The sequence below is a fragment of the Nerophis lumbriciformis genome, linkage group LG31 (genome assembly GCF_033978685.3).
Source record: "Nerophis lumbriciformis linkage group LG31, RoL_Nlum_v2.1, whole genome shotgun sequence".
NCBI classification, from domain to species: Eukaryota; Metazoa; Chordata; class Actinopteri; order Syngnathiformes; family Syngnathidae; genus Nerophis; species Nerophis lumbriciformis.
The window spans coordinates 23727851-23753133 of NC_084578.2; the positions used below are offsets into that span (position 1 = coordinate 23727851).

The 25283-nt window shown below is 43.7% G+C and overlaps 1 protein-coding gene across 7 annotated transcripts in view; it reads right to left on the reverse strand.

Annotated features, from left to right (window-relative positions):
• hecw2a (HECT, C2 and WW domain containing E3 ubiquitin protein ligase 2a) overlaps positions 1 to 25283 on the reverse strand; it is a 246889-nt gene that overhangs the window by 68154 nt on the left and 153452 nt on the right. For 6 of the 7 annotated variants that reach the window (XR_009811391.1, XM_061926412.1, XM_061926411.1 and 3 more), the window contains 4 exons: positions 20939 to 21059; positions 20678 to 20791; positions 13679 to 13831; positions 13491 to 13589 (listed from right to left, as the gene is read on the reverse strand). Coding sequence is in view for 6 of the 7 variants with exons in the window: in XM_061926412.1 (XP_061782396.1) it covers positions 13491 to 13589; positions 13679 to 13831; positions 20678 to 20791; positions 20939 to 21059 (487 nt within the window). In the remaining variant the exon portion in view is untranslated. Of the gene's footprint in view, positions 1 to 13366; positions 13590 to 13678; positions 13832 to 20677; positions 20792 to 20938; positions 21060 to 25283 lie in introns of those variants that run through there. The other variant, XM_072911993.1, reaches the window with a different exon arrangement.

Genomic DNA, 25283 nt, shown 5'->3' on the forward strand with positions numbered 1-25283 from the left:
ACCTGTAAAGTGAGCTGTGTGTCTCACTTTCGCCTGGATCTCCCTCTGGACTCTGACTGCCTCCTTCGTTCCTAGACCTTTCTCTCGCCCCTGGATTCTGACGCCTCACTCTCGCCCCGGATCATCTGCCTGCCTCTTGGACCCCTTTTGCCTTGCCCTCTTTGGACTTGTCTGCTCCCTCATCCAACAGAACGGTAATACACAACAGCTAACTACACACATAGTCTAACACCACTCACTCTAGGGTTTTGTCACACACTCCATTTCATTAGTTTAGTTTATATTAGTATTGTTTTGTTATTTTATATATATATATATATACTATATATATAATAAACAATTGTATATACTGCCCCCTGGTGTCTGAGCCGTCACCTCCCCTCTCAGTAAAACACAACAGTAAGTTCCCGCCAAAATTATTAAGGACCTGACGGCACAGTTCCTTAGCCCCTCCCCTAGTGACTTTCGTTCCGCCCCCTGTGACAATTTTTTTTAAATTTTTTTTTTTTTCTGCCTCTTGCCCCATTCACCATGTCTTTTTCTTTTTTTCGCTCCACACCGGAGGAGTTGTCTTGTCCTGCCAAACTGTCGTGGAAAGGCATGTTTAGCAGTGATGTGAGCAAGGAGGAATTTACCCGTCGCCTGGACACCCTCCTCCCACCCATAGTGACTGTTCCTCAGCCAGAAAGAAGCGTCTGGCATCCGCTTTCGGAGAGGGGGGGTAGTACTGGTGGCTGTGCTGATGGGGTGGCGCAGCTGCACCAAGACAGGCTACCCTCTGCCAGACTAATTCCACCTGTCTTCCGCTTTTCCCAGCCGCAACCACCTGTCCCCTGGCTAACGTCTGAGCTAGCACCTGTCCCCGAGCTAGCGTTTGAGCTAGCACTTGTCCCCGAGCTAGCGTCCGAGCTAGCACTTGTCCCCGAGCTAGCGTCCGAGCTAGCACTTGTCCCCGAGCTAGCGTCCGAGCTAGCACTTGTCCCCGAGCTAGCGTCCGAGCTAGCACCTGTCCCTCGGCTAGCGTCCGAGCTAGCACCTGTCCCTCGGCTAGCGTCCGAGCTAGCACCTGTCCCTCGGCTAGCGTCCGAGCTAGCACCTGTCCCTCGGCTAGCGTCCGAGCTAGCACCAGTCCCTCGGCTAGCGTCCGAGCTAGCACCAGTCCCTCGGCTAGCGCCCGAGCTAGCACCAGTCCCTCGGCTAGCGTCCGAGCTAGCACCAGTCCCTCGGCTAGCGTCCGAGCTAGCACCAGCCCCTCGGCTAGCGTCCGAGCTAGCACCAGCCCCTCGGCTAGCGTCCGAGCTAGCACCAGCCCCTCGGCTAGCCTCCGAGCTAGCACCAATCCCCAGGCTAGCCTCCGAGCTAGCACCAGCTCCCAGGCTGGCCCCCACGTCTCCACCAGCTCCCAGGCTGGCCCCCACGTCTCCACCAGCTCCCAGGCTGGCCCCCACGTCTCCACCAGCTCCCAGGCTGGCCTCGACCTCTGCCCCTCTGCCGGCTCCGCCGACTCCAGCACCTCTGCCGGCTCCGCCGACTCCAGCACCTCTGCCGGCTCCGCCGACTCCAGCACCTCTGCCGGCTCCGCCGACTCCAGCACCTCTGCCGGCTCCGCCGACTCCAGCACCTCTGCCGGCTCCGCCGACTCCAGCATCTCGGCCTGCTCCGCCGACTTCAGCACCTCGGCCAGCTCCTCAGCTGCCCTCCGGCTTTGACGTCCGCTGCTTCCACGCCGCCGATGACGTCTGCCGCTTCCACGCCGCCGATGACGTCTGCCGCTTCCACGCCGCCGATGACGTCTGCCGCTTCCACGCCGCCGATGACGTCTGCCGCTTCCACGCCGCCAATGACGTCTTCCTCCACGCCGCCGCCGACGTCTGCCGCTTCCACGCCGCCGCCGACGTCTTATCCTCGTTTCCGGCGAGACGCACCATGGCGCCAATCACGTCCGCCTTCCCGACGGCCAAGATGGTGGCCGTCCCTTGGTCGCCCGCCTCGCCGGCTTCAGCGGCGTTCTTCTCGCCGCCGCCATCAGACTCGTCCTCGGTGGATTCGGGGACACTGGGGCCGGCGACCCACCACCAGTTCTCCCCTCCACCCTCCCTTGTTTCGTGAGTATGTTGGACATCTGGAATCTGTCCATAGGGGGGGGATACTGTTACGGCGCACGCGCAGTCTACTTCTCCCTCCTCTGCGGGAGCACTTGGAGGAGCCGTTGACAGCGCGTTCGGACACGCCCCTGCTCGCGTTGAGCGCAGCACGCCCACGCAGCACGCCCACGCAGCACGCCCACGCAGCACGCCCACGCAGCGACAAGCCTGCACACCTGCGACTGATGAGGGCGAGATCAATAAAGGACCAGTGGACCCAAGGATCGTCGCGGGAACTTAGTTTTCTCATGGTGTACCTACCCTCCGTCGCCTGTAAAGTGAGCTGTGTGTCTCACTTTCGCCTGGATCTCCCTCTGGACTCTGACTGCCTCCTTCGTTCCTAGACCTTTCTCTCGCCCCTGGATTCTGACGCCTCACTCTCGCCCCGGATCATCTGCCTGCCTCTTGGACCCCTTTTGCCTTGCCCTCTTTGGACTTGTCTGCTCCCTCATCCAACAGAACGGTAATACACAACAGCTAACTACACACATAGTCTAACACCACTCACTCTAGGGTTTTGTCACACACTCCATTTCATTAATTTAGTTTATATTAGTATTGTTTTGTTATTATATATATATATATATATATATATATTATATATATATACAATAAACAATTGTATATACTCCCCCCTGGTGTCTGAGCCGTCACCTCCCCTCTCAGTAAAACACAACAGAAATATTGGCATCATATCATCCAGCGGCTTATATGTGATGTCTGGGCACTCTAAGTGGGCTGTCAGTTCTTCAATGGAACAGATAAAAAATAAATTAAATATATCAGTAATGGTATCCACATTACCAGTTAGTGTACCTTTCACTTGGTGGTGTAGATCTCTTAAATGTGTGTGTTTAACTTGCCCGAGTTTATCTAAGCTTTCCCAAATCATTTTTCTATTACCTTTTTATTGTTTCAATGAAAAAGTTTGCCTTGGCTTTATGGATCTGTTTTACAACTTTATTTCTAAGTGATGTAAAAAAACAGGCGATCACTGGCAAATCCTGTTTTTAAAGAAGTTTTCAATGCGTTGTCTCTTTCCTTCATTAGTTTCCTCATGTCATTATCTATCCTATCTTATTATGTTTAAATTTGCCCATTTTTTTAAACTTAGCTCAGGTTTTTAATAAAGCTGTTAGACATAGCCTAATTGTCATTGCTTCCCAGCACATTAGACCAATCTAGTTATTGCAATTCATTATTCAAACTTTGTTGCTCACTTTTGGGTATAAATTCATAGCTGCAACCTGTAGTAGGTGGAATTGAACGTTGCTTCTTAATTTTTCTTGTGCACAAAATAAAATTATGGTCAGAAAGACCTGTTAAGAAATTGAATGTGCTAGATAAGGGGTCCCCAAACAAACGCCCGCAGGAAGTCCCATGTTAAAAAAAAAAAAAAACTTTTTTTTTTTGTATTATTATTATTTTTTAAATCTGTCCTTTCTAATTAATTTTCTACCGCTTGTTACTCACAGTGTCTCCTAGCCGCTCAGGTTAATAATATTGTCTAAAAATGTATTTCCCCATCGATTATGTGACATCATCGCACTCGGAATATATATATATAAATAAATGATAAATGGGTTATACTTGTATAGCGCTTTTCTACCTTCAAGGTACTCAAAGCGTTTTGACAGTATTTCCACATTCACCCATTCACACACACATTCACACATTGATGGCGGGAGCTGCCATGCAAGGCGCTAACCAGCACCCATCAGGAGCAAGGGGTGAAGTGTCTTGCCCAAGGACACAACAGACCCCAGTAACCAGCAACCCTCCGATTGCTGGCACGGCCACTCTACCAACTTCGCCACGCCGTCCCCATATATATATATATATATATATATATATATATATATATATATATATATATATATATATATATATATATATATATATATATATATATATATATATATATACTTTTGGCAATATAGTATATTGCCAAAAGTATTTGGCCACTTGCCTTGACTCCCATATGAACTTGAAGTGCCACCCCATTCCTTCAATAGGGTTCAATATGATATCGGTCCACCTTTTGCAGCTATTACAGCTTCAACTCTTCTGGAAAGGCTGTCCACAAGGTTGCGGAGTGTGTTTATAGGAATTTTCGACCATTTTTCCAAAAGCGCTTTGGTTAGGTCACACACTGATGTTGGTTGAGAAGGCCTGGCTCTCAGTCTCCGTTCTAATTCATCCCAAAGGTATTCTATCGGGTTCAGGTCAGGACTCTGTGCAGGCCAGTCAAGTTCATCCACACCAGACTCTGTCATCCATTTCTTTATGGACCTTGCTTTGTGCACTGGTGCACAATCATGTTGGAAGAGGAAGGTGCCCGCTCCAAACTGTTTCCACAAGATTGGGAGCATGGAATTGTCCAACATGCACCAAATTTCACACTCGGCACACTGCAGTCTGAAATGTACCGTTCTCCTGGCAACCTCCAAACCCAGACTCGTCCATCAGATTGCCAGATGGAAAAGCGTGATTCATCACTCTAGAGAACGCATCTCCACTGCTCTAGAGTCCAGTGACAACGTGCTTTACACCACTGCGTCCGACGCTTTGCATTGGACTGAGATGCAGCTGCTCCATGGAAACCCATTCCATGGAGCTCTCTGCGTACTGTACGTGGGCTAATTGGAAGATCACATGAAGTTTGGAGCTCTGTAGCAACTGATTGTGCAGAAAGTCGGCGAAATCTTTGCACTATCAGAATCAAAATCAGAAATACTGTATTAATCCCCAAGGAGAAATTTTAATTTTCAGCACAATCCCATTCAAGATCAGACAAACATTACAGGGAGACAGAACAGGATCGCTGACGGGTCTGCCAACTTCCGACGCCCCTACAAAATGGTGAGAAACAGGTCAACAATGGCGGGGAGAAAAAAAAAAGTGTCTAAGCCTGGGCCACTGGAGAGGGGCTCCAGACTGAGGCCAAGGGAAAAAACAACTCATAGCCATAGCACGCATCCCTCTTACATGTGTGTAAGAGGGATACATCAAACATCAAAGAACACAAAGGACATTAAAGACATTAAAAGAGCAGAGCTGATGCAACCAGCCACTTCTACAAACAGCTATGAATAAAAAGTGAAAGAAACATATACACTGTGGTGGTCTCTGCGGTGTTCCACGCCATCGTCTGCTGGGGTGGAGGGAGCATGACCAGAGGCAGGAGCAGACCCAACAAAGCAACCAAGAGAGCCAACTCCACTCTCCGCTGCCCACTAACTCGGCCAGTGTCCAGTCCGCATCGATGAGCAAGGATGTGTCTAAGGAGACCGAGGTGTCCGATACCTGCTCATTCAGCCAAGACATTGTGAATGAAGTCTGTCCGTCCCGGCGCTCAGTGCTAGGTCCGCAGCCCTGTCTCTTCATCCGCATCTCTTCCAGTCTCTCCAAACGGACTCTGGTGTGGCAGAGACCCAGCAGCTGGTCTCCATGGCCAAAAGGATCCCGGGAGGCAGATCCAGAAGTCCACAAAAAAGTCACGAAAGTGCCACCCCTTGTCACACAGTCCCAAATGGTCCCAAAACCAAAAGGCAAATATATATATATATATATACATATATATATATATATATATATATATATATATATATATATATATATATATATATATATATATATATATATATATATATATATATATATATATATATAATAACACATGAAAACAAGAGGGAAACACAAAAGATGACACAAGAGCCCAAAGCTCCTGCCAACAGCAATAATAAAAAATTAAAAAATGCGCTTCAGTATCCGCTGACCCCACTCTGTCAGTTTACAAAGCCTACCACTTCGTGGCTAGGTTGCTGTTGTTCCCAAACTCTTCCATTTTCTTATAATAAAGCCGACAGTTAACTTCGGAATATTTAGGAGCGAGGAAATTTCACGAGTGGATTTGTTGCACAGGTGGCATTCTATGACAGTTCCATGCTGGAAATCACTGAGCTCCTGAGAGTGGCCCATTCTTTCACAAATGTTTGTAAAAACAGTCTCCATGCCTTGAGTGCTTGATTTTATACATCTGTGGCCAGGCCAAGTGATTAGGACAACTGATTCTGATCATTTGGATGGGTGGCCAAATACTTTTGGCAATATATATATATATATATATATATATATATATATATATATATATATATATATATATATATATATATATATATATATATATATATATATACATATATATACTGTATATAAAGTTAAGTTAAAGTTAAAGTCCCAATGATAGTCCCACACACACACTAGGTGTGGTGAAATTATCCTCTGCATTTGACCCATCCCGATGTTCACCCCCTGGGAGGTGAGGTGAGCAGTGTGCAGCAGGAACCCCCAATTCCAACCCTTGATGCTGAGTGCCAAGCAGGGAGGCAACGGGTCACATTTTTAAAGTCTTTGAACTCACGACCTTCCAGTCTCAGGGTGGACACTCAAACCACAAGGCCACTGAGCACAAATCAATTGTTGTTTTTGGTGTATTTGTTAGTCTTGTTGGTCCTTGAATAACCTCTGTGAAGTAATATTTATCAGCAAGTTGCTTAATTTTTTTTCTATCTGTCTCATTGTGCCAATTAACACTCAAGTCACCCATAAGAATTATTTCTCTATTGGGATTACAATGTTTTAAAAGTGCCTTAAATTGATCATACAATATCTCCTTTGCAGGAGGTGGATATATACAGATAATAGTAAATGACATTGCTGGGGACAGAGTTACATTCAGACGTATACATTCCAAATTGACTTCAGCAGGACACTTCATTAATTCACATTTAAAAGTGTCCCTAACATAGACTACTATCCTCCACCTCGGCCTTTCCCTCTATCTCTTCTGAATAATTTGTATCCTGGCATATTAATAGCAGCAGCTGGCGATAAATGAGTCAACCAGCTTTTGTTATTCCTAATATATCAATATTCGAGTCACTTAATAAATGCTGCATTTGATCGTTTTTTAAAATAATTCTGTGTATGTTAACATGACCCAATAAAAGTCCTTTTGGTTTAGATTGCGGGTTCCAAATGATTTTTGCATCGTTAAGAGTTGGAAAAAAGTTAATTTTTTGTCGTTTCCTAACAGCTGGGTTAAGGCCGTTCAGGGATTTTGATGTCAGCATTGCTGGTTTGGGTAGCTTTGGGGGTAGCCTAGGTACCTGAGGCTGTAGTGCAGCTGCTGCTCCAATGGTAGCCAAGGTACAGCATGTGCCTCCACAGTCCAATGCTCCTGCGCACGGCTCTGCTGGATGTCCCATCACTGCTTTAGTGGCGGTGGATACGCCGCTCAGTGGTGGTGGCCGAAGCCCAACCCGTGATGTTAGTTGGGGCCCAGCCTGCACAGGTGGCAATTTTAGCCCAGCTTCTGTAGGTGGTGGCCGAAGTCCAGCATGTAGCGGCGGTCTGAGCCCAGCTGGAGTTGGTGGAGTTAGGCGCACAGTTACCCAAGAATGTAGTCCTGATTGCAGTGGGTGTAACCAAGGTATGTGTGTCTGCAGCCCAGGTAGTGGTGGTAGTGGTCCAGTTAGCAGTGTTTGAAACCCAGTCAGCCGTAATTGAGGTCAACATGGTGATGGTTGTGGCCCAACTGGCTGTGGATTTAGGCCAGATAAAGACGGAAGTGGTCCAGTTCGGAATAATTGGGGTCCGGCTAGCTGCCAGAGTAGCCCAGTTTGTAGCACAGGAACCAGAGGCTGTAGATCAATTAGAGGTGGATATAGCCCTGAGACAGGTGGTTGAAGCCAAGCTAATTGTGGAGGTAGCCCTTAGCAGCAAATAAAACACAGGTAAATGTGATTGCATTCCCATCAAAACCGGTCTTGAATATCATCAAAAGATGTACTCCCAGGTAAGGTTGAAACAATTCTGTCTTTCCGTGTTTACCTAGGGGTGGCCTAGCATGGCCTTCATCCAGTACTCTTGTGAAGAGAAGGTGTTGACTGCTTAACTGGGTAGAAGATCTGTTCAATGTTTTAAGCCTGTTTCCGTGGACATGTGCAGCTCAAAAGTAGATGTACAAATACAAAAACAAGTAAAAGGCAAGTTGATGATGTTGGCTGTTGTCTTATAGCGCTTTTAGAGAGCTTTTGTGGCAGGAACACAGGACCTGCCAAGCCGTGTGACTGCAACCCGGCGACCATCTTAAAATATTAGCACACCCTTAATGTTGATAGGGAAGGGATCTGTGGTACCTTCACAATTTCTTCAATTGTCATACCTTGTACCAGTCAGAGCTTTGTTAGCTTTTCACACTTTGTGTGATCAAAAACGCTGAAGATGTGCCCAACCTCTTACAGTTATGCTGAATAGTTTAGGGTTGCTAGGCAACAGTTTTTTTTCAATGTTTTTTTCAGTACAATAGGGCAGAACCTTCTTGAAGTTTCCTTCTTTTTTTCATTTATTTTTTGCCTTTTGATTCAGGCTCTTAAGAGCAGAACTGTGACTTTTGCAGTTGCTTTTTGGTGTTTTTGTGAACTCTTGGATCCACCTCAGGGGAGTTTTGGCCATGGCCATGTTTACACTGCAGACCATCTGATGGCTATCTGCCACACTAGAGTCCGCATAAAGAGACCGTAGGAGATGCGTAGAAAGAGACGATATTGCAAATCGAGCACTGAACGTTGAGATGGACAAGCTTCACAGAGTCCTGGCTCAGTGAGCATGCATCAGACACTTTGGTCTCCATGGACGAATTCTCGCGCTTCCGCTTGTGACATGTTGGGTGCAAGAGATACCCATGAGTTTTCTGTAGCATCTCATCTCCATGCTCTGTATTCTCTTCTGCAGCTTTGTCTAAGGTTTCAAGTTTCACGGACATATAGAAAGATTGAGATTACATGTTAGCGCTGTAGTCTCACCTTTAATGCCAGACTGATGTTTTTGTCTATCCATATGAGCTTAAGTTTTGCCAGGGCGGCAGTTGTTTGAGCAATCTCGCAAGGACTTCCCGTTTGGATCCTTCATCGGACACATTTGCTCTGAGGCACTTGAAGCGAGACACCGTGTCCAGTGCCTGTCCATTGACTTTGATATCTGAGCAGATGCCATTGTTGTCGTTGGTCATTATTTAGTTTTTTCAGCATGGATTTCCATTCCATAGGCTCGGGAAGTAGTATCAAGCCATTCAACTAGGCTGGCAAGTTATTTTTCTTCTCCAGCTAGCCCAACAATGTCATCCGCAAAACGGATATGCTGACAGTTCCCTCACGATCTGCCAGGGCACCATCATGATACGCTCCAGAAAGACAATAAAGAGAATGGGAGAGAGAAGGCATCATTGGCGCACTCCAATCGTTGTCCTGAACCAGTCTCTGATAGCTCCGCTGTAGAACACTGTGCTGGTAGCTTGTTGAATGGTTCTGACAAGGTTAGGGGCGGTGCAATATTTCCTCATGATTGCCCACAGCACAGCATGCCATACCCGATCAAGAGTTTTCTTGAAGTTTACGAACATGTGGTAAAGGTGTTGTTGATCCTGCAGGTATTTCTCATAAATGTCTCTTAAGTTGAATGTATGATCTGTTGAGCTCCGCCCTGCCCTAAATCTAGCCAGTTCTTCAGCTATGATTAGTTCAGCTTGAGGTTGTAACCTATTCAGTATTATTTTTAGTATGACTTTGCTGGGATGGCTAATAAGACTGATGGTGCGGTAGTTTTGGCACAGTTGGAGATTGCTTTTTTTTTCGGAGTGTGATGATGAGTAACTGAGTCCATGATGTAGGCCACTCACCACTCTGCCACATTTTGTTAGACAGGATGGTGAGGGTGTCCATCATGGCTTCTCCCCCTGCTTGTACGAGCTCTGCTGCGATGCTGTTCACATCCGGCTGTTTTTCCTTTTTTCAGTACTTTGACGGCTGTCTGAACTTCTTCACAGAGGATGAGGAGCTTATCTTCATCCTCCGTGGACTGAGGACAAGACAGGACTGTTGGATCTCCACACGCTGTGTAGTTGTAGAGCTCAGAGCAGTATTCTGTCCATCGGTCTAGGATCTTCTGTTCTTCCGCTAGGCATTCACCGTCTTGCACTGGATTACGGAGACTCTGATCTGTTTTTCTCTTGTTTGCTCTTTTGCAGTTGCCTTCTTTGTGTTGTTGTTGGCCTTCAGGCTGCTCTCTATTTCTTGGCACTTTCCCTCAATCCAGTTGTGTTTTTCTGACGTCTTACTTTTCTTGATGCTCTTATTGATTTCTCTATAAGCATCAGATCCATTAGGTGAGTTCTTACTCTTCTTCAGGACTTTCCGCTTGTCACACAAGTCTAGCAGTTCATTAGTTACCCAAAGTTTCTTCTTTGGCCGGAGTTTGCCAAGGATCTCAGTGGCTGTGTTGGTTACGCCTGTGTTCAACATGCTGGTCATTCCATTGACATCAACTTCTACTGGAATGAGCAGTGGATGGACAATGGGGCAAACCTCCCTCCTATCCTTGCCGTGAAGACTTCTGCCACCTCAGGGTATTGCAGTTTATCCAGATCAAACTTTATCTTGGTGCACTTGGAGCTTTTGATCTTTTTCAGGCGTAGGCAAAAAGACATCAGGACGAGGTCGTAGTCACTCCCGAAGTCTGCTTTTGGAAAGTTGTGTGTCCTAATGCTTGATCGGACGCTCTTCTTGATCAAGATGTAATCGATCTGGTTATGGTACTCTCCACCGGGGCTGTGCCAGGTCCATCATCTAGAGGCCTTGTTGGCGCAAAGTATGTTCACCAGCAACAGGTTGTTATATCTGGCACATACCAAGAGGCTTAGGCCTCTGTCGTTGGTCGTTGTGATTTAGAAATAAACACCTTCCACGCCCCCCCGAGAAAACTGACGTTTAAGATTATACAGTATGTAGACTGCAGGGGTCCGACAATCCGAGGTGTAGTTCTAATAGGTACCAATCCTATACAGTATATGGAAACACTGGTATTTGTGCCTTTTATGGAATGTGTAAAAGCATGCTTAAAGTATATGTTTAATTGTTGCTTTTATTTATTTATTAGATGCCTTTTACTGAATATGCACAAGCACTATTTTATTATTATGTGATAATGCCCTGCCCATCTAAACTGATTGCACACACCTGCAAATTGCTGGTTCTATCTTTTGTGTCCTTACCTGCACACGAGAACACACTGACCATCTCCTCATCATTAAGTTTGTATTTATATGTTTATTTTGCTACTTTGTATTTTTCTCCATGCTCTGTGCTTCTCAGCCTTCCCACAATTAGTATTACTATCTTACTTGCTTCCCATATTTTTCAGTGGCACTGACTGTCTTTCCAGTGCCATCCCATTTGTGTTTTTCCCACATTTCCCATGACTTTCATAAGTGCCTCTCTGTTTCTGGAGTCTATTCTGATATTGAACGTAGTAACAAGTCAAATATTTTAAGAGGAGCTATAGGTGGCAGCATGTGTCCTTTCCCTGCATGTGGCCCTAAGGGAATTGTATGTTTTGCTTCAAGCGATCCCACTGTACAATACATCTAAGACAGTGAATCTTACAATTAACAGCATCCTGGTGAGATTTTATTTGACAAAATACAGTACAAACTGCTGCGTAGGACAACTATTTTTTTCCTTCAAGATAGAACTTTAATTAGCATCTTTGTATGTGATTGTGTGAACACAAAGTAGTTTCTGGAAGAACTCCCGGACTCTGTTATAGTGATGGGATCGGCAGTTCTTTTGACTGTACTGAATCACTAGAATCAGTTCCTTAAATTGATTCGTTCAAAAAATTAGTTCACCGAATCACTTCTGCATCAGCAGTTCTGTGGGCAGGTCGGCGAATCATGAGTCAGTCAGTAACAGATTCCCCAGCGGCAGATCTCGGTGTGTGTCAGTTCGCGAACGACACAAGCCCTCAGCACCCAATGAACGACACGCACAGTGACTGAACGAGAGCCTCAATGTGACGTCCTCCTCCGCGACACAGTCAGTTCTCTGTGTCAGTAGGTTCGCGAGTCCTGTTGTTAAATATGTTTTATTGCACTGAAATGAAAATAAAAAATGAATAAAAGTGGGAAATAAAAAAAATAGTTATAGCCTACTAACATGCTTGCAATCAACAGTTAAATAAATAGGCCTCGTTTGTTTAGTGCAAAAACAATTATTAAATTAAGAAACCTTTAACAAATGCCAACATAAAAACTAAATGTTCTGTAGCAAAGAAAATGTAAACTTAAATATGCAAACAAAAAGAAAATGAATACCTTCAAAATAAAACAAATAAATTAAGAGCCAGAAATGCCAACATAAAAACTAAATGTTCGGTAGCCTACGTTTAAAAATATAACAAAGAAAATATTAACTTAAATGTGCAAACAAAAAGAAAATAAATAGGCTACATTAAATAAAACAAAACAAATATTAAACCAAGTGCCAGGAAAGCCAACATTAAAACTAAAATTTCTGTAGCTTACATTTAAAAATATAAAAATGGAAATATCAACTTAAATATGCAATAAAAAAAGAAAATAAATAGCTTAAATAATATAAAAATCAAGATAAATAATAGCCTATGTATATGTACATACATTAGTTATTATTTTTATTTTAAATCTTCTCAAACATCCTGCCCTACACTTTACCCCCCGCCCCTCCCCCTCGCGTCGCTGCTGCTCAGCCTTGCCCTGCACTGACTTTCTTTCTGTCTCCTCTACTCTTATAACTTTATGTGTTGAGATAATGGGGACGGGGCGCGTGTGTGTGTTTGTTTTCATGTGGCTTGAGTCAACATTAGCCGTTAGCTTGGAGAATGAATGAAGAACGGATGCCAATGGCATGAAACCTATCCCCGCGACGGGAGGAGAATCACTCGCGGCATTGGGGCAAGCAGAGCAGAGAGCGAGAGCGTTGTCGTTCACTGAGTGATTCATGTCGTTAATCCGCGGTGAATGAATCGTTCGCTCAGTCCCTCCCCCCGCCCCCATGATGAGTAGCTGGCTGCGTCGTTCGCCGACGTCACAGAATGCGCCAGTTCCACTTATACAGGCATGGTCGCGGCGGAGCTCAACTGAACTGAGAAAGGAACGAATCAGTTCATGAAGTGATCCGGTTCAGTACGTTCACTCAAAAGATTCGTTCGTTCGAACAAATCGTTCGCGAACGACACAACATTACTCTGTTAATGATAACACTGAAACAATCAGACTCATCATGACTGATGCAGCGTTCACGTTTGTATCAATAATCAACACACACGCACGTAGACTGTGTATGTGCTCATGTGCAACCCTATGTCAGAGGGAAGGAGCAAATGCAATACGTTGTGAATCATGTAGCTGTTGGTTTGAGTAGAGTGATGATGGTGACGTACAGTATAGGGAGGTTAGAGAGGACATACATGCGTAACAGACCCTTGTAGAAAGGTCGGGTAAAGAAGGCATCCAGCAGATACTGATGGACCAGAGCCAGTCCCAGGATACGCCCGCTAAAACGAAACCTATGAACAGGTGATGAAAGTAAAAAGCGGGATTGTTAGTGAAATACACTCACACACAGTAATCATATTTCAAATATGATAAAGCTCACCATTCATGGTGGTTATCTACAAAGGCAGACATGGGGCTCATCTGCACCGTGTACGTGTCGTTCGCTGAATATTCAAACAAGCCATAGTAGGGATTAAAAAGCTCTCTGGACACAAGAAAGAAAAACTCTCTGGATGGACCACTGTAGTCTAACCTGCACAAAAAGACATACGTATATATATAATATATATATATATATATATATATACATATATATATATATATATAGAGAGAGAGAGAGAGAGAGAGAGAGAGAGAGAGAGAGAGAGAGAGAGAGACAGAGAGAGGGTGTATATATATTTATATATACACACACAAGTGTGCATGTGTGTCCGCGCGTGTCTGTGTGTGTGTGTTTGTGCGTATAAATGTGCCTGTGTGTGTAAACACATTAATTGTACTTTTACATTTATGAATTCTACATTTACAACAAAATGTTACTTATGTCTGAGTTTAACTCTGCCTTTTCCAAACTCAACAACACGCTAGATTGTATTCAGACCACACTTCTGGAAAACCAGAAGCGTCTCTCCTCACTAGAACTGTTTGCCAACACGACCAGCCAGGATATGCTGGCTATGAATACCAAGCTAACATTCGTAACGGAGGAGAACGCGAGGCTAAAAGCTAAGCTAATAGACTTGGAGAGCAGAAGTCGTCGGAACAACATAAGAATTGTCGGCGTACCCGAAAACATTGAAGGTCCAAACTCAACAACGTTCTTCTCTCAACTACTGGTCAAAGTCTTGGGTGAACACACGCTGTCGTCGACCCCGAACATGCAAAAGAGTAATCTCAGTTGGTATGACTTTAATGAAACTTTGTTTGATACGATGTGACTACCCCACAATGCATGACAGGACGGCAAAAGCTTGGCTAACTGCAGCCATGTCTGGAGGCTACACTGCCAACCTTAATAATCAACGCCTGCTTTATCACGTTTAACCATGCTAACATAACGCTAACTCCAGGCCTGATCGTGAATATCACATTTGTGTGGTCACTCATTGGATCCACTCTCATTCACTCTTTGTTTAACCTTTCAGCTAATATGTTATGCTGACATTCTAGAGCTAACCTGTCTAATATACAATTATCATCATTATTGTTTAAACAACCCGCAATATTGTTCATTCTATTTTATTTTGTTACATCGACACTCTAATTATTTTGTCTCCCCTTTACATTTATTTATCATGTTCTAATAGATATATATTCTTACACTGTGGTTGACTTTTTCTGTTATTATTTGACCTAACTGCTGATCAACTTATTTCTTGGTTGGTTACTGTTATTTCTTAACCATACATCCATGATGGTATACATGTTTATACATGTGGTGTGTGTGTGTATATGTATGTATATATATGTGTGTATGTATATGTATGTATATATGGCACCACTTATTTATACTTTATTTTACTATATGCTTTTTGAATTGTTTATACTTTATAATCTACTTTTCTCGCTTTCTGAAGTTGTCTTAGTACTGGGTACTATGTTTCCCGAGGGAATATATTGCAGTTTTGATGCACTTTAAAATGTTCTGAATCAGTTGGAGCCAATCTGTTGTTCTCGGGAGGTGGAAAAACCGGAAGCCAATATGGATACGTCCATGCAGGCGCAAGGACAGCGCACTGCTGTGAAACGGACACTTAAGGTTCAGTTTCGACAGTGGGGTTCTCAGGTCCTGGGACGATGGCCCTGTAGGTGGTTGCTAGGTTTAACCCACCTGGCATTGTTGTATGTTGTTATGTCTGCGAGTATGTGTGTGAGTCTGTTGTGTTTTCTATATGTATGTGTTTTTATTGGTTTGTTTATCTCCTCATTCCTTTCTCTCACGCTTCTGTTTCATCCCCTCCTCTTACCAGTACTCTCTGCAGTTCCCAGTTATCGTGCATCAGCCCCCCTCCTGACCTGCTTGTACACATCAGCCCGTTCTGCTCTCCTGGTTGGATATGGTGAGATATGACAAGCACCAGTATTACACTTAGATTTCTTTCATGGAATGTGAGAGGAGTGGGGAGCGCCACTAAAATTGGGAGGGTCTTGACCCATTTGCAACATCTCAAAGGAGATATATTTTTCATTTAGGAGACCCACCTTTGCAACAGAGAGATTTCACGACTTAAAAGAGGCTGGATCAGCCATATTTTCCATTCAAAATTCAACGAAAGGGCCAGGGGCACAGCTATATATTTTTCGTAAAAATATTTAATTCAAACTCAACCAAACTGTAGCAGACCCTGCTGGCCGTTATATTATTGTGTCTGGAAAGCTGCAAGGCACCCCAGTCATACTCGCTAGCGTTTATGGACCCAACTGGGACGACAATTCTTATGTGACTAAATTGTTTACATCATTTCCGAACATTGGAAATCATTTTATCATTATGGGCGGGGACTTTAACCTGGTGCAGGATCCTGTACTGGATCGATCATCTAACAAACTGGCTCCCTTATCTAATTCGGCTAAAACGCTGGATACTCTCGCTAAACAGTTGGGTCTTACAGACCCGTGGAGACATGCCTCCCCTACAATTAAACAATTCTCCTATTTCTCCCATGTACATCACACTTACCCTCGGATAGACTTCTTTCTTCTCGACAATAGACTACTTTCCAAAACCAAAACATGTAATTACCATAGTATTGTAATCTCTGATCACGCCCTCACCTCAGTCGACATCAATATGGACACTCAACCTAGACCCCTTAAACAATGGCGATTCAACTCAGCCTCACTAGCAGAATTTCCTACACGATCAAATTGAGTGTTTTTTCGAACTGAACGACTCACCAGAAATTGGAAGAGGTATACTATGGGAGGCATCTAAAGCCTGTATTGGAGGTCAACTTATATCTTTTGTTTCAAACCTAAATAAGACAGAGACCATTCAAATCCCTGGGCTGCTCCGCAAGATTAAGGATCTTGATGATAAGTACGCTTCAAACCTAGACCCGACACTATATAAAGAACGCCTTCGCCTACAAACTGACTTTGACCTCATGTCTGTCAATAGAGCGAAATTACAACTACTAAAATCCAGACAACGATTATTTGAATCTGGGGAAAAAGCTGGCAAGCTCTTAGTCCACCGTGTCAGGGAGGAAGCATCTTCGAGGTTAATCACATCTATTCGCTCTAACACAGGAGAACTACATACTGATCCAGCTAAGATTAATGAAACATTTGCTGCATTTTATACAACATTATATACTTCAGACTGCCCCCCTTCCTCAGATGAACTGTTTAGCGATACAACATTACCCCAGATAGAACGTGGGGCTGCGAGAGGCCTGGGCCAGCTCATTAGTGTCATTGAGATCACAGAAGCCATCAAATCCTTACAGAACAATAAGTCACCCGGCCCGGATGGCTTCAGTGCAGAATATTACAAGACTTTCTCCAGTGTTCTTGCTCCGGCTCTAAGAGACATGTATAATGAAGCTTTCCTGCACCATCGCCTCCCAGAAACCTTATCGAGGGCCACCATTACTCTCATCCTAAAAAAAGAGAAGGACCCCCTGCTTTGCAGCAGCTATAGACCAATTTCGCTCTTAAATGTAGATCTAAAAATTAAATCCAAGGTTCTCGCTCTCCGGCTCCAAAGAGTGATGCCTTCCATCATCTCGTTGGATCAAACAGGTTTTATGCTAGGACGCCAATCCTCACACAACACTCGGCGCCTCCTAAACATTATCCATTCGCCAAACCCCTCGACCTCGGAGGTGATAGTGTCCCTCGATGCGGCAAAAGCCTTTGACAGGGTTGAATGGGAATATCTATTTGAAGTGATGGGTCGGTTTGGTTTTAATGAAGATTTCATTCTCTGGGTTAAACTTTTGTACTCGTCTCCAGTAGCTTCGGTACGTACAAATTATACACTATCCTCCCCAATTTTTCTTAAAAGAGGCACTAGACAAGGTTGCCCGTTGTCTCCATTACTGTTTGCTATAGCGATAGAACGAACCCCTTGCTCTTTGGCTGCGCGCAGGGGCGGGCTTTAAAGGTATCACCCGGTCGGACACGTTGCACAAAGTCTCGCTTTATGCGGACGACTTGCTCTTATACATCTCGGATCCTGCTAGCTCACTCACGGTAATATTTGACATTCTGGAGTGGTTTGGCACACACTCTGGTTACAAACTTAACTACCAAAAAAGTGAGCTGTTTCCGATGAATTCCTTAGCTAAACAGTTACCACAATCTTTAGCGGCATTCAAATGGGCACATGACGGGATTCATTACTTGCTCAGGGCAAATTGTTTACCTCTAATTGAAAAGATGGAGAAGGACTTTGCCTGCTGGTCCGTTTTACCATTATTTCTCTCTGGCCGGATCAATCTGATCAAGATGATCACTCTGCCTAAATTCCTTTACCTTTTTCAACATATCCCCATATTTATTACTAAATCATTTTTCGATAAATTAGACAAATCAATATCCAAATTTTTATGGGGGGCCGAATCGGCCCGAATCCGCAAGTCGGTCTTACAATCTCCCAAATCTGAAGGAGGGCTTGCACTCCCCAATTTTAGACAATACTATTGGGCGGCTAATGTACAGAAACTCCTATACTGGATGGTTGGAGGCTCTCAGACCCTCCCGGCCTGGGTATCCCTTGAAACGGCAATCCCACACTTCTCATTACGTTTTTGCTTATGCTCATCACTCCCTTTTCCATTTAAACTTGAAGGCGCAAACACCATTGCATCGATCTCCATGAAAATATGGAACCAGCTACGGAAACACTTGGGTTTTCAGGGCCCATCTATACTGACCCCGCTACTTAAAAAACAAGTATTTAAACCTTCCCGTACTGACCCCGCATTCATGACTTGGCACGATCATCTGTGAAAAACCTCTATGCAGACGGAGTGTTCTTCTCATCCTTCTCTGAACTCTCTTCCAAATACGATTTGCCGAACTCCCACCTTTTTCCTTTTTTTCAGGCGAGGGACTTCGTAAAGAAGCTGTTCCCACACTTTCCAAATCGTCCTCCGGAAACTCTTATAGATACGTTGTTGTCTTTGAGCCCTAATCTTAAAAAATGCATCTCCGTGCTATATAACTCCTTAAGTTCAGGTGCTCCAAACTCTCTATCAGTGATAAGAGCTTCGTGGAAGAGCGATCTTAATGCCAATATATCCGATCAACAATGGAACTCTGCCCTGAAACTGGTCCACTACTACTCAATATGTGCCCGTCATAGTCTCATCAAATGCAAAGTAATCCATAAAATTCACTACACTAATTCAAAACTATCCAAAATCTACCCCACTGTTAGCAATACCTGCAATAGATGCAAAAAAAAAAAAGGCCCTTCATTTCAAGATTTCAACTGTGATCGGGCTTTAAACAGGTGGCTGACCTGTTCAGATGGGTGTAACTGCTACTGGTCAAATAATGTGAAATAGCATTTAATTTTACATGTATGCAATGCCATTTAAATGTAATTATAGATAATAATAATAATAAATACTGTGTAGTGTTGTAAATAGTCAACGGGAAGGATTTTAGTAAGATATAAGCCATGAGCACTACACAGCCAGAAAAAAACCTAGGCAGGACAAGTAAAAATATTGGGGCAAGTAGATTTGAGAAGTCGGGCAAGTAGAAAAAACCTTAACGTTGAACCCTGCATGTGTTGAGCTTCTGCCGCTTAAGGTTAGACGGCACTGTACATAGAGCAGTTCTGCTCGCTAGTAATGAATTCTAATGTTGGATGTTCACTCCTTCACACAGATGAGTATAGAAAAATATTTTCAACGGCCGAAAAGGGCTCGACTTGGAGAGGAGGTAGGCCTACAGTCCGGACCACAGGTGCGACCTGTTCAGCAGCAGGAGGAGGAGGTTGACTGACTGTGGCAGGACACCTCTGCCTCTGTTTCACTTCATGTTGCTGGTAAATAATATGGTTATAGTAGTAGGCTAAAGTTAAATTATTTAGTATTCACTAATTAAAGGGGCAGAGCTTTAAGAGACATTTTAGCTTTTATATTTTATAAGATATATTTTTTGTAAGAACCACAATTAATAAATATATTTCAGTGAATCACTAATTGTTCAAATCTGTATATAAATATGTACATAAAATGTTGTAATTATATTCCAACTCCGCGTTCTTCTTGGTCATCGCCGCTGTCGCCCCCCCGACCACACCACCACAAATAGATGCCTGTCCTGTGGGAAACACTGCTTGCTGTATGTCAACTCTCTTGACTTATGCCCAGACGCAGATGAGGAAAAATCTCCCTTTTATTTATTATTATTATGACTTTTTTTTTTTTTTTTTTCTCCCTTTTTCTCTCTTTCAGCCTGTCTGTCTGTCTCTGGCCTCGTATGTGTGTGTGTGTGTGTGTGTGTGTGTGTGTGTGTGTGTGTGTGTGTGTGTCTGTCTTTGTCGTCTTACTTGTTATATGTTTGTGCCATATGTCCCTTGTTGGTTTGACCTGAGTGGGGTGGGAGGGTGGGTGGGTGGTTTGGGTTTTAAGGGAAAGAGTGTTTCGGCTTTTTTCTGTCTATTTGAAAATGCCAATAAAAAGAGTTGGATTAAAAGTAAAGAGTAGCGTTACATAACTGGCAAAAACAAAAAAGATCTCCAATTTTTACGATTCCAAAGAGGCAGATGAAATTCCACAGACACATCAAAAAAGACAGCTCAGAAAAACTGGTTTTAACAGGAAAGCTCGAAGGAAAGAAAGCTTCAGGTCGATCTGTCCATAAGGAGGAGTGTACTGTCACGGCGCGGGCTCAAACTAACAACATGTGTCAACAGCCTAAGAAAATGTATCAGAAATATCAGTAATGTAGAACTCATCATGAAGAAGACTGGACAGCCCTAATCATTGATGTCTGCTAACAGGCCTGATACGCCATGATGATAAGTTATAGAATGAGGAATTCAACATTTAGAATTAGAACAATATGTTATTTATTTTCATGTATTTATAAAATTATGAGTTATACATTTAGAACAATGCGTATAAATTCTCACCCATCTTCTCCTACAAAGCTGACGTAAAGTTTGCTCCTTTGTAGATCTTTGCGAGAGTAACACATGATTTGGTTGAAGGCATCTTCTAGAAGATGGTCTCTACGTATCACCAGCCTGACAACACAAACATGATATTTTTTGTGTTAATTAAAATGTAATCATAAGAAATTAAGATGCTCTTCATGCAGCCTGTGATATTGCTATTTTAAGTATTGTAAATGATAATATAAATATAACAAATATGGTAGAAATTAAACCTACTTTACTTTTCCAGGTCCTTGTCCATATCCTTTAGTCTCCAGCTTCCGATAGAAGTTTCTCAGTTTGGCCTCAAAGTCTCGTTTGTAGGGAGCAGGAGCTCTCGCGTTTGCTCGTTGGGTGCCTGGAATATTCAACAAAGCCAATATAACTTACTACGCTGCATATTCAACAAAAACAAAACAATAACACATATTATGTAGCATATACAATAGGACATATTGTATTAGCTGGCATATTTAACAAACACAATTCAGTGTATCCGAAAAGTATTTACAGAGCATCCGTTTTTTCCACATTTTGTTATGTTACAGCCTTATTCTGAAAAGGAACAAATTAATTTTTGTCCCCCAAATTCTACAGCGAATTCCCCTAAATGACAATGGAAACAGTTTAACGGAAAAAAAAAGGAAGTTCATTAAAAATGTTAAAATCACATATACGTAAGTATTTACAGCATTTGCTCAATACTTTGTTGAAGCACCTTTGATAACAATTACAGCCCCAAGTATTTTTGATACGATGCCACAAGCTTGTCACACCTATTTGCGCATTCCTCTCTGCTCATTCCTATGTGTAGCACCAGATTGCATGAAAAGTGTTGGTTTTCTTCCAGGATGCCTCTGTACGTTGCTGTATTCACATTTCCCTCTATCTGGACTAGTCTCACAGTTCCGGGTGCGGTGGCGCGCGCCTGTAATCCAAGCTACTGGGAGGCTGAGGTTGGAGGATCGTTTGAGCTCAGGAGTTCTGAGCTGCAGTGGACTATGTGGATTGGGTGTCCGCACTAAGTTCGGTGCCGATATGGTGCTCCTGGGGGAGCTCGGGACTACCAGGTCGTCTAAGGAAATTCAACTAAAGATTATCTATAAGTTACTTAAATACACATGAAGTAGTACGAATAATCTTTGACTTAGGAGTATTGATTAACATTTAATGGGACAATTAAGGCTGTGATTTTAAACGTGATATGCAAAATTGGACAGAGCAGAATGGTGGTAGAGTAACAAGGAAACAACTACTTAAATTACAGATCGCTGAAGATGAAAAGTTAAAAGAACCAAAAGGTCAAAGATCAGCTAGCGTATATTCAGCAGTGGGTGACCTTGCTTTTGAGTCCCAGCAGGTGGAGGAAAGAAACCTCAACAGACGTGTGACCAGACAGTTGGACTCGGGTGGTGGACACGGTGCTTTAAGGCCAAGACAGGGTGAAAACTGTTTCATCTGTGACCAGCCGGGTCACTGGCAACGTGAATGTCCTAACTCCTCTGAACGAGACAGGCTCCCAATTGCAGCCAAAACATCATACAGGCATGGCAAAGGACGCCCAAGGCAGAAGCCCCAGCAGGAAATACAGACAGGCCCCCTGCTGGACATAAGTGTCAACGGACAATGTTATCAGTTTGTGATTGACACTGGTGCCACCCACTCATTTCTGAATGCAGAGGTACCAAAGAAACTGTGTGCTTCCTTTTTGAAGGTCGAAGGCTTCGCTGAGGTCACAAGAATGTTACCGGTCACCAAACCTCTTCCGGTTCAGATTGCTGGACTCTCGCTGAAGCACCCCTTCGTGGTTGACCTGCACACACCTTGCCTAATTGTTAATGACCTCCTTTACAGACTGTACCCTGACATTCAATATCGCACAGAAGGAACCTTCCTGGTGTTACCTGACGGCTCAACCACCAAGCTGCGACACCACTACCAAAGCTCCTCCATAAGCTCCTACCACAGCCTGAAACACCAGAAATGGCTGACATCTCCAACTGCTCTATCAGTGAAAACCCTGGCTGACTGAGATGCTTCCGTGTGTACCGCCACCCGACTCGCCTCATGTTCATGCCAGGAGGCCTTTGACTCCTTTATATTTATATATGTTGGAACTCAAGGTGTGGCTGCTCATGTTGACATATCTTTGCTAAAACTAGCATAGTATAAGATGGACACAATTGCTGTCCCACATTGTTCCCTTGCTCTTTGCCCCGCCTACAAAACCAAAGACTTAGGTCCAATGATAAAACACGGCGTAGCGGCCACTCATTGCGCCGACACCCAAAACCACATTTTCACATAGCTATGGGCTGCACTTTGGACACCCCGGCTGTAGGCTATGAGGAGCTAGCAGCTACACAACAGCTGAGCTAAAACGACACATTACATTTAAGCATATCAAAAAATATATCTGCTTATTACATACACACAGTCACCATGACAGAAGTCTGAAAGAAAGTATTCAGTAACAAACGTGTCCGCATCATTCGACTTTCTACAACATGAGCTTGACTTAATTTGTTATTGTGGCCACCAGGCGTGGTGAAATTTCAAATTACTATTGCGAAAAGCATCCGCCATAAGGTTAGTGTTTTTCTAGTATTTGTGTCGATATAAATACAGGCATATTTTGAAGCTTTCACCATATTGAATAAGGTACATAACATTTAGGATTTAGTTGAGTTTGAGTTATTTCTGATTTCGCTAAGGGGTCCCCTACCCTAATACCACCCTCCAGTGGTCCACAGAGACTGAAATGACTTTCATTGACCTCAAACATGACCTGTCCTCCGCCCCTGCTCTTGCTGTACTTGACTATTAGCTGACCTTTTTCTTAGATGTTTCTGAAAGTGATAGTATTACTGACAGTCTCTTTTTCAGAAACAGAAGGGGGAGGAGGTGAGGGTGGATTCAGACATTTGGATTCAAACTCCGTACAACAAAATAGCTTTAACAATATTCCTGTGGGGAAGAAGTTATAACTAAATTGTTGTAAGTTTGTAAATTAAACTTGAAAATAATGATTTTGCACATCGATAGTAGTTTAGTAAATCAATTTGGAATATGGAGGAGGTGAGGGTGAACCGTGTATAGTTTTTGACTTCATTGATATGATCAATCCGGTGAAAGGGAAAAGATACTTGCTGACTTGTGTTGACAATCACAGAGGTTGGCCGGAAGCAACCCCAACCTCAAAAGAGGATGCAAAATCAGTAATTAAATGGCTTGTGAATGACCTAATTCCCCGACATGGTTTCCCCAAAAAGATTAGGTCAGACAAAACACCCATTTTAAAATTACTCACTTAGCCTTGGTCGAAAATGCTCTTGGACTAGAACACAGGTTCGGTTTGGGGGTACCATCTTCAGTCCCAAGGTAAGGTTGAAAGGATGAACCAGAATATCAAAAACGAATTGGCTAAAATCTGTGCACAGACCAAATTGGATTGGACTGACATGTTGCAATTAGCGTTAATAATCATTCGAATGTCCGTGAATAAAACTGTTTTACCGCCCTTTGAGTTTTTCACCCTATGAACTGCATACAGGTCAGCCCCTTCCCAGGATCAACACCCCCCTGGAAGAAGGAATCAGCGTAAAACCAAAATGGTATTTTACACAAAATGCAGAATTTGTGTGCCAGTTCTTCTGTACAGATTCGAGGATGACAGCCCGCCACTCCAGATTCCCTTCCGTCCACTGAGAGGGTCAAGATCAAGGTCATCAAACGCAAGTTTACGGAGCCCAGGTCGTGGTACGGACGTCCTACGCCCTTCGACTAGCTGGTACAGGGGACACCTGGTACCACCTCTACCTCCGCACTCCCGCGGAGGAGCCTGCCACGGAAGGGGCCCAAAAGACGACGCTGAGAGACACCTCTCTCCGTTGAGCTGCCGTCTACCGTCGTGTAGATCTTCCAGATTTTCTACCTACAATACTCTGATCAACTTCAATATTGTATACCATTGATTGTGAGACCAGTCTATATGCTAGATGTTTCTTAGTTTTTCTTGCTTGCTTTCAGCATACTATTTGTGTCGTTACATTAAGTGAAAAGTTTGATGTTTATCCCTGTCTCGTTACCTGAATTACTCTGATTTTGATTTCTGAAAGGCAGGATGTTATACCCAGTAGGATTCACTGACGGACTGGTGTTTGGGCTTGCTCTACTGACCTTGTGTCTCAATTCTTCCTTCCCGACGACAGTGACTGACAAGTGTCTTAGAACGTACGGCGGACTTGAAATAGACTTGGTCAAGGGGGACAGCAAGACTTACTTTTCTGACCTGTGTAGTGTGATTAAGTGCGAGGGGAAAATTAGTTCTTACCTTGCTAGTAACCTCCATCTTTGTTACGACTCAAACCTGAACTATTGGTGTCGGATGCGGACAACATACTCTGGTAAGTGGTGCCCCTTATGGAAGCAGGTAACCCACAACACAGGGCCCTTAGACTACCATGACCCTTAATATGCCAACATACCTCCACAATTCAAAGTTATTCTGAGAGGGATCACCTTTCAGAGGAACTTTGATCGGTCCCAGAACCCCCTTTCCCCTACAATTGCCAGAACAGGT